Source organism: Portunus trituberculatus, chromosome 41, assembly GCF_017591435.1.
Source record: "Portunus trituberculatus isolate SZX2019 chromosome 41, ASM1759143v1, whole genome shotgun sequence".
Taxonomy (NCBI): domain Eukaryota; kingdom Metazoa; phylum Arthropoda; class Malacostraca; order Decapoda; family Portunidae; genus Portunus; species Portunus trituberculatus.
The window spans coordinates 11,773,097-11,792,335 of record NC_059295.1 but is presented as its reverse complement, the minus strand read 5'-3'; the positions used below and the strand labels follow the sequence as shown (position 1 = coordinate 11,792,335).

General features: G+C 36.9%; 1 protein-coding gene across 4 annotated transcripts in view; it reads left to right on the top strand.

The window, feature by feature from the left end:
* Nucleotides 1–19,239, top strand: part of LOC123516504 (E3 ubiquitin-protein ligase HERC2-like) — a 456,561-nt gene that overhangs the window by 239,807 nt on the left and 197,515 nt on the right. For all 4 annotated transcript variants that reach the window (XM_045275907.1, XM_045275905.1, XM_045275904.1 and 1 more), the window contains one exon: nucleotides 13,771–14,008. In XM_045275907.1, the coding sequence (XP_045131842.1) occupies nucleotides 13,771–14,008 (238 nt within the window). The remainder of the gene's footprint in view (nucleotides 1–13,770; nucleotides 14,009–19,239) is intronic.

Below are 19,239 nucleotides of genomic sequence, written 5' to 3'. Positions count from 1 at the left end.
TATATATATATATATATATATATATATATATATATATATATATATATATATATATATATATATATATATATATATATATATATATATATATATATATATATATATATATATATATATATATATATATATATATATATATATATATATATATATATATATATATATATATATATATATATATATATATATATATACAGTAATACTCCGCTTAACGAACGTTTGTTTAACGAATTTCCGGTTTAACGTACTATATAAAGTTAGACCCAAAATCCGCATAACGTACAACCACATCCGTTTTAGCGAATTTTCTGGGTTTGAATTTACCGGGTGAGGGACCGAACGCAGTAGTTTTGCTGTGATTGGCTGGCTCCCCGCCTCTGTCTCTAGTGCTCCTGGAGCTGGATCCAAGATTCTTTAACAACGTCAGAGCAACCTCTTGCAGCGAAATGGCATCCATGAACGCGTGGAGGGATGGTGACAAGGTTGCTATCAGGTTGCTCTGAGGTTGCTGGGAACACCACCTCTCCAGGTGGTGTTACTGTCTTATATGATACATTTATGTTCACAAAACAACATTTCTATTAGCTTTTTATGAACCTTGCCCCCAAGAAAGGATTGTTTTGTAATGCATAAAGTGAAATCTTACATGGAATACCAAAAAATAAAGCAGAGATGAGATGAGCCACAGACGAAGCGGGAGACTCGCCGCCACTCGGCCGCTTCTTCTTCTTGTGACCCTTTTGCTTGTGTGTTACTTTCATCATGATATTTATGTTTTCACTCCTCTATTGCCTGCTATAAAGGATATCATATCTTAGTATTCATATACGCTCATGCCACGAGGATTTCATTAGTAATTCACTATCACTCAGTGCCACGGAGTCGAGGTTATCTTCGTGGCATGAGCGTATATGAATATTAAGATATGATATCCATTATAGCAGGCAATAGAGGAGTGGAAACAAATATCATGGGGAAAGACAACACGCAGGCTAAAAGGGTCACAAGAAGAAGAAGAAGCGGCCAAGTCGCCGCGAGTCTCCTTTTTCGTCTGTGGCTCATCTCATTTCTGCTTTATTTTTTGGTATTCCATTTAAGATTTCACTTTATGCATTACAAAACAATCCTTTCTTGGGGGCAAGGTTTGTAAAAAGCTAATAGAAATGTTGTTTTGTGAACATAAATGCGAGAATATGAGAGAATTTGTACGTAGCTTCTCTAACTTCCAATGACTCAAATGACATCATAAAAGTAGTGGTACACCGGTGGCCCAATGTGCTGCCAAACGTATATATAATTTTTTTTTTTTTAACCCATGTGGTATGTTGGGGACCAGCCCAGAACGCATCCCCCCTTATTTCCATTATTTCCTATGGGAAAATTACGTCCGCTTAACGAATTTTTGTTCTACGAACAGCTTTGACACTCCCTATCCTGCTGGTTAAGTGGAGTATTACTGTGTATATATATACAGTAAGGTCTCGGTTTACGTCAGAGTTACGTTCCTGAAACATGACGTAAGTCGATTTTGTACGTAACTCGAGTTTCCGTACATTTCAAAGCATATTATGGAGTTTTTAATCAATCATTGTTTATGGTCATTCAGGCAAGTTAAAGGTTATATTGTTATATTATTTACAAGTATGTAGGAATATGAAACACAAGCTTGTTTTTGTTGTTGATTAGGGCCACGAACGCGAAGGACTGCAGTTTGCAGAGAGGGGTGGACGCCTGAGGCCGCCAGAAGGGTGGGCAGGTTGAATGTTGTGACGCCCAGGGTGGACAGCTGGGAGCGTAGTGCAGTGTGGTGGGAGTAGAAGCGTGGGCAGCGGGGCAGGAAATGCAATAGGAAAGGGCAATAGGGATCGGCAGACAGGCGCAGACGGTGCAAGTGAGCTGCGAGTGTCGTGTGGCCCAGGCGAAGGCTCTGGAGTTGTTATTGTTGTGATGGGTGCGCGAGCCCTCAAGGTCGTCAACCTCCCCGTTGTCATGGTAACGGGCTTCCCATTTTCTTCTTCCCTCCCTCACACACAGCTGCTGCCTCCCTTCTCATGTCTTTTAATTATGTCCTCTTTTTTCTTGTAGTATAATGGGGTTTTTTTTCTTAGCATCACTGCTGTCACTAAGAAGTTTTCTCTTTGGTGCCATTGAGCAAGATACTAAGAACTTGAGTCAGTAAACGCAGAAGTAGGATAACACTCTTGCCAGGGGCGACAGTGTGGTGGAAGTGAGGCCGTGTGTTATTGTATTCAAGTGTGAGGCAGGCGGTGTGGCGGGCAACCATCAACAATAACAATAAATCCCGCACATTACGATTTATAAATTTTCAATTTTTTTTAATCTTAAATTGCCTTATAGTGGACTGACGTAACTACGAGTTTGACGTAACTCGAGACCGACGTAACCGGGACTTTACTATATATATATATATATATATATATATATATATATATATATATATATATATATATATATATATATATATATATATATATATATATATATATATATATATATATATATATATATATATATATATATATATATATATATATATATATATATATATATATATATATATATATATATATATATATATATATATATATATATATATATATATATATATATATATATATATATATATATATATATATATATATATATATATATATATATATATATATATATATATATATACAGTAAGGTCTTGGTTTACGTGAGAGTTAAGTTCCTGAAATATGACGTAAGTCGATTTTGTACGTAACTCGACTTTCCGTACATTTCAAAGCATATTATGGAGTTTTCAACCAATCATTGTTTATGGTCATTCAGGTATGTTAAAGGTTATATTGTTATATTATTTACAACTATGTAGGAATATGAAACACAAGCTTGTTTTTGTTGTTGATTAGGGCCACGAACGCGAAGGACTGCAGGTTGCCGAGAGGGGTGGACGCCTGAGGCCGCCAGGAGGGTGGGCAGGTCGAATGGTGTGACGCCCAGGGTGGACAGCTGGGAGCGTAGTGCAGTGCAGTGGGAGTAGAAGCGTGGGCAGCGGGGCAGGAAATGCAATAGGAAAGGGCAATAGGGATCAGCAGACAGGCGCAGACGGTGCAAGTCAGCTGCGAGTGTTGTGTGGCTCAGGCGAAGGTTCCGGAGTTGTTATTGTTGTGATGGGTGCGCGAGCCCTCAAGGTCGTTAACCTCCCGTTGTCATGGTAATGGGCTTCCCATTTTCTTCTTTCCTCCCTCACACACAGCTGCTGCTTCCCTTCTCATGTCTTTTAATTATGTCCTCTTTTTCTTATAGCATAATGGTTTTACTTTTCTTAGCATCACTGCTGTCACTAAGAAGTTTTCTCTTTGGTGCCATTGAGCAAGATACTAAGAACTTGAGTCAATGAACGCAGAAGTAGGATAACACTCTTGCCAGGGGCGACGGTGTGGTGGAACTGAGGGCTGAGGGAGGGTGTTATTGTATTCAAGCGTGAGGCGGGCGGTGTGGCGGGCAACCACCAACAATAACAATAAATCCCGCACTTTATGATTTATAAATTTTCAATTTTTTTAATCTTAAATTGCCTTATAGTGGACTGACGTAACTACGAGTTTGACGTAATTCGAGACTGACGTAACCCGGAACTTTACTGTACATACATATATTTGATATATATATATATATATATATATATATATATATATATATATATATATATATATATATATATATATATATATATATACACAAATACATACACATACAGGCAACCCCCGCTTAACAAAGGTTCACACAACAAAATTTCACTACAACGAAGGTTTCCTTTTACTACCATCTGCTTGTTTAACGAACACCGAACTCACTTTAACTAAATTTTTTCCAAGTATGAAAGCCCCGCCGTATCACGCAAGCCGACAGGCTTTTGAATACAACAGTGCCTCTTGTGGACAACACGTGTACCACTCACTCCCCTAGTTCAAAACAATAACAGCATCAGCAGCAGCTCGTCTTTCCTCGCTCTACATGCCATCAAAACGGCCTGCAATGTCGCCTAGCGTTGCTAAGAAGACCAGGAAGTCTCTTACTCTCGAAGTGAAGCTGAATATTATTCACAGACATGAGAGAGGCGAGAAAACTAATAGCATTGCTTCCCACCATGGCTTGACTCCATCTTCTGTCTACCATTTTCACATCAGCAGACTCTATTAAGAAGGTTGGTGAGATCATATCTTCCTTGCAAGCTAAAAGATTCACCTAAATTCGTGACTCTGCAATGAATAAAATGGAAAGCCTTGTGGAAATGTGGTACATAAGTTTTGTATGTGATACAGTGATGCGCCCTTTGTTTACATTCCACTAGTTGCCAGCTGCCGTATTTCCCGCTCCACTCTTCCTCCCTTAATAAATTTAAGATCATCAACATTATAAAGTTACTTACATACATACATTAGTGTACATTATAATGACTTAGTCTTAAATTAAACTGCTGAAATGTTTAACTTCATAATTTTTTCTTTCATTAAACCTTTTACTGTACTATGATGCACTCTCGTTTTGTTTACTCTCAATGGAAGCTCAAGTCAGGGGTTAAACTTGTTATAATTGGTTCGCTTAACGAAAATTCGCTTAATGAAGGTTTTTTTTTTTAGGAAAGTAACCCCTTCGTTAAGCGGGGTTTGCCTGTATATATATGTGTGTGTGTGTGTGTGTGTTTGTAATTCACCTCAGTTGCCTGCTGGTCACCCAGCCAGTCTTCCCCATTTCGGAGCGAGCTCAGAGCTCATAGACCGATCTTCGGGTAGGACTAACGCTGCGTTTACACCGAGCGAGTCGCGTCGAGTCGAGTCGCATCAAATCATTTGAAGCGATTCATTTCGACGTATCTCCGTTTACACCGAATGCGTCAACCCGAGTCAAGTCACTACACAGTGACCCATTTGATTTCAGGGAGAATGGACGCATATTCTCTTGCTGTAGTAACTGCATTGCTCTGGCTTCGTCGTCGCAGACGTAAAAATAAAACTCGAATCTGGATGCATCATCTGAACACCAGGAGGCCAGATTTCGGTAGCTTCAGTCATTTATTCCCAGACCTGGTAAACCATCCAGAAAAATTTTACAACTTTTTTAGGATGACAAATGAAAACTTCAAGAAGCTGGTGGAGTTGGTTGGACCTTCCATTAGGAAAATCAACACTAACTACAGGCGTGCAATAGGAACGGAAGAAAGAATGGCCATTTTTTTAAGGGATCATAAATAGCAGGGCGCTCTCGAACTAAGTTGATTAGGTCTTCCACCAGCATACTTGCAGACACCACGGCAGACTCGCTGTGACTGACGTCAAAAATAGGCCCAGCCCTATATGTGACTCGACGTGACGCGACACGAGAGGACGTGACGTGACTCGAAGCATCCGGTGTTAACGGTTTCGTTCAGAAACCCATACAAATCAATGTTATAGCTGGGGTGGCGATTCATGATGCGTCATGAATCATCTTGACTTGACGTGACTCGACTCGACGCGACTCGCTCGGTGTAAATGCAGCGTAAGACCACAACACACACTCCACACTGGGAAAGTGAGGCCACAACCCATCGAGTTACATCCCGTACCTATTTAATGCTAGGTGAACAGGGGCCACACATTAAGAGGCTTGCCCATTTGCCTCGCCTCTTTCTGGGATTCGAACCCGGATCCTCTCGATTGTGAGTCGAGCGTGTGTGTGTGTGTATTTAACTAGTTGTATTTGTTTAATTGTATTGTACAAGTTTCAAGCAGGGCTCATAGTGTCCTGTCTCCATGTCTCCATTTATCCACTTTTTCCTTAAAATTATGCACAGTTTGTGCTGTAACAACTTCATTATTCAATGCATTCCACTTCTCCACTGTTCCGTATGGAAAACTGTAATTTCCAATATCCTTCACACACTGCCTCATCTTGATCTTCCTTACACGACCTCTCTTCCTTCCATCTTCTGTCACCAGCACCAGGTCTTCCTTGTCTATCTTTTCAATGCCATTGACTATCTTGTACATTGTTATTAGATCTCCTTGTTCTCTTCTATCTTGTAAGGTTGGCAGTCCTATTTCCTTCAGCCTTTCTTTTTATGTTTGGTCCTTTTGTTCCAGCATTGGTTCTGGTGTGTATTTATTTACTTAGTTGTATTGTACATGGTTTGAGCAGGGCTCATAGTGTCCTGTTTTCATGTCTTTATTTATCCAATTTTTCATTAAAGATATGCACATTATGTGCTGTAACAATTTCATTATTCAATGCATTCCACTTCTCCACCATTCTCTGTGGAAAACTGTATTTTCCAATATCCTTCACAAACTGCCACATCTTGATCTTTACATGTTCTCTTGTCCTTCTATCTACTTCTGTCACCAGCACTAGGTCTTTCTTGTCTATCTTTTCAATGCCTCCTATGTTCTCTAGTTTCCAAAGTATTCTTCCATGAGGGACTTTATCAAAAGCCTTTATATCCAGGTATACTGTGTCCACCCATCCATCTTTTTTTTTCCAGTCCTGCAATAACTCGACTAGAAGCTTATAAGTTTGATACACATGACCTCCCTGTCCTGAACCCAAATTGTCTGTTTAATATGACTTGTTCCTCTTCTAGAAATTTAACCCATTTTTCTTTGATAATTATTTCATACAACTTCCTCAAAACACTTGTAAGTGACACTGGTATGTAGTTTAATGGTTCAGTTGCCTTTCCTCCTTTAAATCTCAGTATTATGTTGGCTCTCTTCCATTCTAGTGGAACTTTTCCTTCATTTATTGAACTTGTAATTATTTCCTAAATTGGATCCAGTAGTTGCCCTTTACATTTTTTTAGCACCCAGCCTGATAGACCTTCTGGCCCCATTGCTTGTCTGACATCCAACTTACCCAATAATCTTCCAATATCCTCCTTGTACACTGAGATTTCCTGTAATCCTTGGCAATGCAATGTCCTATTACGTTCTGTGAAATCTTCTGCAGTGAACACCGTCTTGAAGTTCTTATTCATTATTTCACACATTTCCTTCTCTGTTTGGTATGACTTCCCTCCTTTAATTATTTTTCTATTGTTTCCTTGTTATTCATTTTACCCCTTTTAAATTTGTAGAAAAGTTTGGGTTTGTCTTTGGTTTTATTCACCATGTCTCTCTAAGTTTCTTTCTTCTTTCCTTATTCTAATATATTAATTTCTTGCATCCCTATACTGTCGTCTGTTATTGTCATTTCTCTGTTTTATGAGTTTCTTCCAAGCTTTATCTTTTGTCTTTTTAGCTTCTGTGCATCTAGCATTGAACCAAGCATGTATTTTTTTCTTAACTCTATAAAAAGTTACATATTTCTTTACTCCTTTATTATATTTCTCTAAGAATATTTCATATTTCCCTTGTATTTTTTTTCCTTACATAATGTTTCTCCACTCATTATCAGCAAAAAAAGATCCTTAGTTTTTCAAAATCTGCTCTTGCATAATTTAATCTCTCCCTTGTAGACATCTCTGTATCATATCCAATCCTCTTCCTGTATTTCCATCTCTAATGTCACATAATCATTTCTATCCATTGGACTAAGGTATGGTATGATTGGAGGGGGCTGTGATTTCTTTGTGAATACTAGGTCAAGCAACGATGTTTCTTCTTCCTCCCTGTACCTTGTTGACTCCTCCACCCACTGTTCCATTGCATTAACCGTAGTCAACTGTAACACTTCCTCGCTCCACTGTCCAGCATTATCCATTACTTCCATATCTTTCCAGTATACTTATTTACAGTTAAAGTCTCCAACTAAAAGTATTCTTCCATCTCTTCTTATCATGTTATTTAGGCACTTAGTCACCTCTCTTTGCATATCTTTATGTTCTTCAGTTCCCCATGTATTTGTCTTAGGTGGCACATATGTAACTATGAATTTTCTCTTCTTCAGCTCCTCTGTTTTGATTGTTACTCCCATTACTTTCACTTTGTCCCCTCCATATTGCACATCCTCTACACATATATTGTCATGAACCATTATTAGCACTCCTCCTCCCCCTTTATTCTTCCTGTCTCTCCTCCAGCTATTATATCCCTCCTGTTTAAAGTTAACATGGATCTCCTCTCTTAGTTTTGTCTCAATAATACACAATACATCTGGCTTTTTTTCCTTTAAGTAATCCTTAGCCTCCAACATGCTGGATAACAACCCATCTCTATTAGTATAAGTCACTCTTAATTTCTTGCCTCCTCCTCTACCTCCTCTTTCTTCCATAGGTACCACTTCTTTAGTCTCATATCTAGAACCCTCTAGTAGAAATTCTTTTTCTCGATCTCTGTCCTTTTCTTGTTTTTTTCCTTAGCTTCATATCTTAGCACTTTCTCCTTTTCCTTCTCCTCTAGATTCATATCTCTTTTTATCCATATATCATTGTGTTCAGTATCATCGGCCAGCTCCCCTTTCCTAGCCATAATTTCCTCTACTGTCACTTGGGATCTCATTCTCACTTTCATTGGTCTCCTACTCCCTTCACTGTATCTTCCTAGCCTAATCACTTCCTCCACCACCTGGTCCAGTTCTTGCATACTGTCTTGAACTTCTTTGATAATAGTTTTAGCCAATTCTCTCTCCTCGCACTCTCTCTCTTGAACTTGTTTGGATTTTTTTCCTTCATACCAAAAATCATGAAACGTTTATTTTTATCCACTATATCTTGCACTAGATCTTCTTTCTCCCTAATTACTTATATTACCACGTCTTTTGTGTTTTCCTAGATTTGTCTCTACTACATCTGAAAATTTTACTTTTTCCTTTTCCTGTTCTTGCTTCCATGCATTTTGTAGTTCCTTGAGCTTGTTTTTGCCCAATCCAATTTTTACTCTGTCCTCAATCCCTTCTTGTACTTTTTTCTTAAGGCTCCTTATGGAGCCTGTGTGTGTGTAATTCACCATGGTGGCCTGCTGGTCACCCAGCCAGTCTTCCTCATTACGGAGCGAGCTCAGAGCTCATAGACCGATCTTTGGGTAGGACTGAGACCACAATATACACTCCACACACAGGAAAAGCAAGGCCACAACTCCTCAAATTACATCCTGTACCTATTTACTGCTAGGTGAACAGGGGCTACACATTAAGAGGCCTCACTGCCCCCGGGTCCTATCGATTCTCAGTCGAGCGTGCTAACCACTATACTATGCTACACTACACTACTGTGTATTTACCTAGTTGTAGTTTTACAGGGCCTGGGCTTTATGCTCGTGTGGCCTCGTCTCCATATCTACACTTATCCAATCTTACTTTAAAAGTATGCACACTCGTTGCAGACACTACTTCTTCATTTAAACTGTTCCACGTCTCAATACATCTTTGCGAAAAACTATATTTTTTAATATCTCTCAGACATCTTCCATTTTTCAGCCTTTTACTTTGCGATCTTGTGCTTCGAATGTCATATTCTTCTCTCAGGATCAGTTTCTCATTATCAACTTGGTCCATTTTGTTGATCAATTTATAAACTTGTATCAGATCTCCTCTCTCCCTTCTTTGTTCCAGGGTTGGTAGATCCATAGCCTTTAGTCTCTCCTCATATGTCATCCCTTCAAATTCTGGAACCATTCTTGTAGCCATTTTTTGTAGACTCTCCAACTTCCTTATGTGTTTCTTTTTATGAGGGGTCCACACTACTCCTGCATATACCAATCTGGGTCTTATTATAGTACTCATCAATTTCTTCATCATTTCTTTGTCCATGTAGTGAAATTCTACTCCATTATTCCTTAGCAAATTATATGTCTCTCTGAAAATTCTATCAATATGGCTTACAGTTGATTGTTTTCTTCCGTCGTCACTCCTAAATCCTTTTCCTTTTTTACTTTCTCCAGTTCTACTCCATCTCCCATCTTATAGATTCCCATGGGTCATCTTTCACTCTGTCCCATTTCCATGACATGGCTTTTGTCCACATTGAATTCCATTTCCCACTTTTTACTCCATTTCTAGATCTTATTTAGGTCTTCTTGCAGTATTTCACAATCCTCTTTTTCTTTATAAGTCAGCACAGTTTTGTATCATCCGCAAACAGATTTATGTAGTTGTTCACTCCTTCTGGCATGTCGTTTATATATATGATGAAAAGTATTGGTGCAAATACTGACCCCTGCTGCACTCCGCTTTCTACTGCTCTCCACTTGGACTTCATATCTTTAACTACCATCCTTATTTTTCTTCCCCTCAAATAATTTTCCATCCATCTCAATGTGCTTCCTTTTAAGCCACCCTTCTCCTCTAACTTCCACAGTAATCTTGCATGTGGCACTTTGTCAAATGCCTTTTTTAAATCCAAATAAATACAGTCAACCCATCCCTCTCTCTTGTACTCTATCAACTATTCTAAAGTAGAAACTCAGTAAATTAGTTACACATGACCGTCTGTTTCTAAAACCAAATTGGCTATTTGATATTAATTTGTTGTCTTCAAGGAACTCGATCCATTGTTTCTTTATTATTCTTTCACACATCTTGCATATTACACTAGTTAGTGATACCGGTCTGTAAGTTAAAGGTTCTTCCTTACTTCCGTGTGTGTGTGTGTGTGTGTGTGTGTGTGCCCCATAAAACCAATACAGTAAGATCCTGGGTTACGTCGGTCTCAAGTTACGTCAAACTCGCACTTACGTCAGTCCACTATAAGGCAATTTAAGATTTAAAAAATTGAAAATTTATAAATTTATATTGTTATTGTTGGCCGCCAGGCGTCACTAGTGGTTATCCACCACACCGCCCACCTCATGCTTGAATACAATAACACTCTACGTACCTCAGTTCCACCACACCATTGCCCCTGGCAAGAGTGTTCCTACATCTGCGTTTGCTGACTATCTTAGTATCTTGCTCAATGGCACCAAAAAAAAAACTCCTGAGTGATAGCAGTGATGCTAAGAAAAGGAAAACCATTACGCTACAAGAAAAAGTGGACATAATTAAAAGACATGAGAAGGGAGGCAGCAGCTGTGTGTAAGGGAGTGAAGAAGAAAATGGGAAGACCGTTACCATGACAATGGGGAGGTTGACGACCTTGAGGGCTCACGCACCTATCACAACAATAACAACTCTGGAGCCTTCGCCTGGGCCACATGACACTCGCAACTCACTTGCACCGTCTGCGCTTGTCTGCTGATCCCTATTGCCCTTTCCTATTGCATTTCCTGCTCCGCTGCCCACGCTTCTACTCCCACCGCACTGCACTACGCTCCCAGCTGTCCACCCTGGGTGTCACAACATTCGACCTGCCCACCCTCCTGGTGGCCTCAGGCATCCACCCCTCTGGCAACATGCAGTCCTTCGCGTTCGTGGCCCTAATGAACAACAAAACAAGCTTATGTTTCATATTCCTACATACATGTAAATAATATAACAATATAACCTTTTACTTATATAACGCTTCTACTCCTACCGCACTCCACAAAGCTCCCAGCTGTCCGCCCTGGGCGTCACAACATTCGACCTGCCCACCCTCCTGGCGGCCTCAGGCCGCCCCTCTCGGCAACCTGCAGTCCTTCGTGTTCGCGGCCCTAATCAATATATTCCCACATAGTTGTAAATAATATACCAATATAACAATATAACCTTTTACTTACCTGAATAACCATAAAAAATTATTGGTTGAAAACTCGATGATATGCTTTGAAAGTACAAAAACTCGAGTTACGTACAAAATCGACTTACGTCATGTTTCAGGAACGTAACTCTGACGTAACTCGGTACCTTACTGTATATAATACTGTATGTAAATATAGTTGTTGTCATAGTAATAAATCATTTATTACATAAATAAAAAAAACACAAGAATAAACAATAGAATTAGAATAAATACCATATTTAATGGCTTTTAAGACTTGCATTTTTCCAAGATAAAGTCTCATAAAATGAACCTGTCTTATAAGGCCAAGGTTCAGAGTTGAGGGCTATGGATAGTATAGGGGATCCTCACAATTCGACGGGGTTAGGGCAGTTTTTCATCAGTCGAATCAGCGTTTATTTGAAGCATGAAGCAATTTTTCCTATAAGATACTTAAGAATTATGGGGGATAAGGACCAACCTCTATACTAGATCTCCCAAAACATCACTATAACTTCTAAAAACATTCATTTAGCCTAAATCAGTACTATTAAAGGCTTCATTTATATCTAACTTTTTTTTATTAAACACATTAGGGTGCTGTACAGTACATTTTGGGAAATAAAAACGCTTGCAGCAATCTCACGGTAGTACTTGTCCCTGTTCTTTCAAATTCTTGATACTGTGCTGTAACGACACTGTGAACCATACCTGTTTCACACTTTCTTATAAGCTCAAGCTTATCTTTGAAAGGCAGGAAATTATGCTTCTTAGGGCTTGGGCTGAAGGTGGCTTTCCGTCGTCTTGAGTCAGACGAAACGCACCATTTTCCTCTAGCATCAGTTTTTAGTCAAATTAAGATCTATGGTTTCTAATTAACACTTTAATAATAAAATTAATTTTCATGTTAATTGGAATGATGCTATAATCTCAAATCAATAGAATTTTGATAAGTAGATGTAAATATATTTGTATACAGGCATCCCCCGCTTAACGAACGGGTTACGTTCCTAAAAAAACGTTCGTTAAGCGAATTTTCGGTAAGCGAACCGATTATAACAAGTTTAACCACTTACTTGAACTTCCATTGAGAGTAAACAAAGCGAGAGTGCATCATAGTACAGTGAAAGGTTTAATGAAAGTAAAAATTATGAAGTTAAACATTTAGGCAGTGTAATTTAAGTCATTATAATGTACACTAATGTATGTATGTATGTACGTAACTTTATAATGTTGATGATCTTAAATTTATGAAGGGAGGGAGAGTGAAACGGGAAACACACTAACTGGCAACCTGTGGAATGTAAACAAAGGGCGCATCATTGTACCGCATACAAAACTTATGTACCACATTTCCACATGGCTTTCCATTTTATCCATTGCAGAGTCATGAATTCAGGTGGTTCTTTTAGCTTGCAAGGAAGATAAGGTCTCACCAGCCTTCTTAATAGAGTCTGCTGACTTGAAAATAGTAGAGACAGTAGATGGAGTCAAGCCATGGTGGCAAGCAGTGCTATTAGTTTTCTTGCCTCTCTCATGTCTGTGAATAATATCCAGCTTCACTTCGAGAGTAAGAGACTTCCTTTTCTTCTTAGCGATGCTAGGTGACATTGTAGGGCGTTTTGGTGGAATGTTGAGCGAGGGAAGACGAGCTGCTGCTGACACTGTTATTGTTTTGAACTGGTGGGAATGAGTGGTGCTCGATAGTTCACATGAAATAACATTAGTTAGGGAGAAAGTAACAAGTGATGACACTTACATTGCATGTATCAAAATAAACTTCTAATCAGTTATACACCAAACCTGGCAGCTCATGCAAGCAAGATTCAGTGTGTTACTTTAGTGTGATGCCATTATTGCTTGAGATAAATTCATTTTCAAAAAATCATTGTGCTTTGAAAATGTACTAAAATATTACAACTAGAATTACATGTAAAATGATGAAGAAAAAATATGTACAAACTCTGGGCTTTGACAATGTCACTGCCTATACCATATTTGGTTACATCTCACAAGGTTAGTCTAAGGCCCATTGTTGGTAGATTCTGGCAGATAAATTTTTCTGGAAGTGGATTAATTCATTTTCCATGATGAAAATAGTTTCACAAAATTGACAATGAATAGCACTATGTAATAAACTTTAATTTTTTCATTTTTGTTCATCCTTTTAGGTTGGGACAAGAGTTGTGCGAGGGATAGATTGGAAGTGGGGTGATCAAGATGGACCACCACCAGGTGAGGGAACAGTTATTGGAGAGCTTGGTGAGGATGGCTGGATCCGTGTCCAGTGGGACAACAGCTCCACTAACTCATATCGCATGGGGAAGGAGGGCAAGTATGATCTCAAGTTGGTGGACCTTCCTTTACCTCCAGCACCTGAGAGTGATTCTGACACTGAGGAAGAAGAAGGTAAGACTTAACATGGTTTCAGGTTTCTGGCTCATATTTTAGCTCACAGAGATTAGGTAATAAGTTTAAGGAAGTCCCCATTATGCAAGTGTAATTTTACATACTGAAATTAACTACTAATAGAAAACAGGACAAGTTTTTACTATCTAGAAAGGAGTATCCAAGCATACATAAATATTGTATCCAGGCATAATTAGTTACCTAAAAACAATGCATATATATAGCACTGTACCGGTGCATTTTTTATAGAATTTACAAATGCTTCATGGAGAAAGGTAAATCATTAAGTAAATCGTAGCACAGTTTCATAATTCATTTCCTTCCATTCAGTACTTTCATAATCATTTCAGAGGTGCATGTGCTTACACCTAAGTACATGATTTCCATTCTCATATTTCATTCACACTACTTCTGTTCTCCTCCAATCATGCTTAGTTACACATCTCCATAATAGCACACATCAAAATCATATAAATATTCTCACAACTTTCTTTACAAATTTCATTTAGTCTGTGCATACCATATGTTCTCCACATACTACCTTCTTCAATATTTTTTATGCTTAAGATACTTTTTGGTTACTTAAATAGATCCACTCTTCCTCTCAGGCAATTTTTAAGAATCAGTCTTCTCGTATTTTAATCCCTAAACACATTTGTCACTCTTCTTTAACACTTCTCTTGTAATAAATGCATTTTTCTCACTACTAAAATTGAGGCCACTATAAGATTTCTATTTCAGAGTAAAATGAATGTAGAACAGGATTCTCGTTATCTGGCTAAAAAACTAGAAATTAATAACTTCCAGTCATTGTGTTCTAACAATGAGTTTCATCTTGCAAGGGATTCATAATAGTGTGAAACATACAAAGACAAGGATGAGTTGAGATGTAGCTTCTAGGAAAGTTAGTCCCTTTCTTTTTATTGGATATGCTTTGGCAATTTTGCAACCTCTCAGCTCAAATAAACCTCATTGGTTACAATGTTGGTACCATGTTAGCAATACATAAATGAATAAAAAAAAACATGATTATGGTGAGTGATCTTCTAGATTTAAGGTATAATTTGAATAAGTTATAGATATTTTACCAGTACTCTTAGAAATTTGGATCATAAAATTGTTGCAAAAACATGGCACATGTCATTTGTTTGTTGATTTCTGAATACTTGTATGGTGGGACTTCCTTTCAATAGTTTTTTTTTTTTTTTTTTTTTTTTTTTTTTTTTCAGAGTTAGCTTTATAAATAATTAGCATTGTTGTTGTTATACATTCTAGACTGTCTCTAAAGTATGCTAGTTTTCTGTTAAAAGGCAAAGCTTCAGTATGCACTTTTTTCATATTTCATGCATGAAGCTACTAGCAATTATTCTTCATATTCAGTAATTAAGATTATAATGGATTTGCCTTTCTGTTGATTCTATAAATATTTTTATTTATTTATTTTTTTTTTCAAAACATTTGAAATTAAAAAAAAAATGTCTATATTGTTATACAATACATGTATTGCATTTAATTTTCAAAGAATGTATTATATTGTACGTACATAAATGCATACATACATTATATTTTTTTTAATTAATATTCAGGGCTTGCACTAGTTCCATTATTTTCATTTGTTTTTTCCTTTTATAATGGTGTTTTTTTATTTTTTTTTATTTTTTATTTTTATTTTTTTTTTTGTCATCCATTGGAGGGGAAGGATCAAGGTCTGGCATAAACAAAATTGATAAAGCTATAAAATATTCCTGAATACGAAAAAAAAAAAGTGTTAAATTGATATCATTGTGATTCTCAATACACTGGAGTTTTTGCACTAATCTTGGTTTTGTAAGAATCTCTCTCTCTCTCTCTCTCTCTCTCTCTCTCTCTCTCTCTCTCTCTCTCTCTCTCTCTCTCTCTCTCTCTCTCTCTCTCTCTCTCTCTCTCTCTCTCTCTCTCTCTCTCTCTCTCCTAAGAAATAGAAATAGTTTGTATGCTGCTTTAATGTGTGTGTAATCTTAAGAAGGCTTTTTGATAAATGTAACTTTACAAAATGTTATCATGGGAACTTAAATCCAAAGAAAGTAGACAGAGAAACTTACATCAATAAATGCAGATCTTTCATGGAAAAGGGAAATAAAAACAATATGCACAAGAAAATACTTATTTTTAGAAAATTGTCTCACAGGGTTAAATGTAGACATCAATCACAATTCTAGCTTACCTATACTGCATAATTTACTCATATACCTATACAAAAATGCAATAGAGTTACAAGAATATTATGTCTGATAATGCCAAAATACAAATGATAGGAATTTTTAAAGTCATACAAGGAAATGCTTAAGAATCTATCAAAAGTTTATGAATGTAGTTATCAATTTTGGTCAAAATTCAGTAAGCTTCAGAATCCCAGTTAATGAAATTTTGTAAGTGTAAGAGCCATTACTTGCATTATAAACTGGAATTAACTTTTTTAAGGGAATGTGATTAAGAGAAAGATATAGGAATATTTAGTAATAATAAATTATCATGAAAAGATGATGGTAAAGTATTGAGTATGCATAACCTCTTTGTAGACATGAGGGAAGCCCTTCATTTCATCAATATTGATGAAAGTTAGGTACCTGCACAATTTGTAATAATTTTAATACAAGAATACAAATACAGATAGTATATAAAGGGGCAAAATTCAAGGAACAAAACATAATTGAACATCATTTAGAAAGAACGTCATATAATCTAAAGAGATGCTTCAGGAGTAGCAGGAATACTGGGTCATCATGAAGTGAGTGAGTTGCCATCTAGTGCTTAAGAACTACTTTTTTTATATTTTATTTTTTATGTAAGAAGGGAAAACTAAGAAAAAGGCCCACTCAATTACCAGTCCCCTTATAGATCTGAAAGGGTTAGCCAAAGACAGGGATAAATGTGTAGAGACCTCCCTCTTGAAAGAAGTCAAGTCATAGGAAGCAGGCTGGGAGTTCCAGAATTTACCAGAAAAAGGTATTAATGATTGAGAGTACTGGTTAACTCTTGCATTAGAGAGTTGGACGGAATAGGGATGAGAGAAAGAAGTGCAGTGAGGCTGCTGGAGGAGGGGAGGCATGCAGTTAGTATGAAAATAGTGGTAGAAGATCATAGGAAATGCAACATTTCAGCAGTGAGAAAGAGGCTGAAGACAGTCAGTCAGAGGAGTGGAGTAAATGAGACAAAATCTTTTGATTCTACCCTATATAATAAAACTGTGTGAGTGGAACCCCCCATACATGCAAAGAGTATTCCATACATAGGCAGATGAGGCCCTTGTACAGAAGTAGCAGTTGGTGGAGGAGGAGGGGGGAGTGAAAAAAACTGGCAGAGATGCCAGGTGTGTTACCTATATATTTTCCTCACTGACACATACAAAAATATGATTTGTCACTTTCTGTTTCTTGTAAGGCTTTGACTCTGTACATTGTACGCAAAAAAAAAAAAAATAATAAAAATAAAAATAAATAAATCACTTAATGCCGCACAGCACCACTGGAGTACCTAGCAAAGTTGGGAGGATGGAGAGATGGAGGGAGGGAAACAGAAGTTCCTACTCCACACAACTCCTTTATTAATTTCTTGGAAAATACAGGTAAAACACAGCGTATGGTTATAGAGTATTTTTGACTTAGAATTATTTGAACTATCAAATCCTGAAATATGTATCTTAACTTGTCGGATGCCTTGTGTATCATGGAATCAACATTTGATCTATCATATTAAAAGATACCAAGAATAATCTCAAAATGGGTATTTAATCTGTTACAAGTTAAAGGCAAGGTCAGTATGGAAGATTATGTAGTACTTTGAGTCATCATTGAGAGGACACACTAAGAAATTTTTTTTAAGAGTTTGACTTGTAGGATACCTATCATGATCAATTATACATGGTAAACATGGGAAACAGTTAATGACCCAGGCCAGGATACTAGGTAAACATCCCATGATAGGACAACAGTTAATTGCTGTTGTTGTTCTTGTACCACACGTGGGCTTCACATGGGCCTGTATTTGATTGGTGAACAGTACTTTGGATGGGCGTGTTGTTTAGGTCAAGTCACGCCCCTCTGAGGTCTCTGAAGAAAATTGTAGAGGAATGGGATAGAGAGAGAGCTCAAATCATCTGATCTCTGAGGAAAATATACTTTATAAAACCAGTTTATTTGCATTCTCTTTTGTTATGTTTTATCATGTTTTTATACATTATTTGTTTTTTATAAGTACCTTTCTCTTAGCTAAAAAACACAAAGAATTGTTTTTTAGGAGGCTGAAATGGATTAATGACATTTTGATTAATATTAAATAGGAGAAATTTATTTGAGTTATGAGCAAATTGAGGTAAGAGCTACATTATGGAACAAATTAAACTCATAACTCAAGAAACCACTGTATTTGTATTAATGCACATACTGAATGGTGATGTTAGTCATTCACATTATTTTTTATCTGTTTATTTTTCTATCTATCACAATAAGACATACTTTAGTAGCCTACTTTAAAGAAAGTAATTTAATGTTGCAGCCTGTATTAGGTACTATTGCAAGCCCTGTTAATCAGGATTGTATGTTTGATAAATTATTTATACTTTCAGCACTTTTTTTATTCTATTGCATTTTTATTATTTTAATTAAGCCTTTTTGGGGGAATAATTTTGTCTTAAATTAATTTCAAGGTAGATGACACAGATATTGTTATGATTGTTCCAAGAGTTATCATTTGAATGGTTGTAGTAATTCACCATTATGTTCCTTTCATTAACAGTTTCTCTGTTTTGTATAGAAAGTGTCAAAAAATTAAATATCAGCATTTACAAAGGAATATTTATTTGTTAAGAGTAAATATTACTTTGTTAAATTGCCTTATCCCTAATGTTGAGAATGTCAGAAATATCACCAGATATTTATTTCCTTCTGGTAAAATGTTACCACATGTTTCATTGGTTGTCATGATATTTCTTATACATCACAAAGAGTCACTGATAATTCAGCTTTCAGTTGTATGCTCCTATTTTTTTATAATGACTGCTACATAACACAATCATCTGGTATTTATAATTTGAAAATTTTCTCAGAAATTTTACAAATTGCTTTGTATATTTCTATCACTTTTTGGTCTCTTAACATCTAATACATCATTAGTGAAATTATTGTTTTGGCATAAGCAGTAAAAGTTAACTGCTTGTTTTTTGATGAGGTATAGTCACACAAGTAATTTTCTAT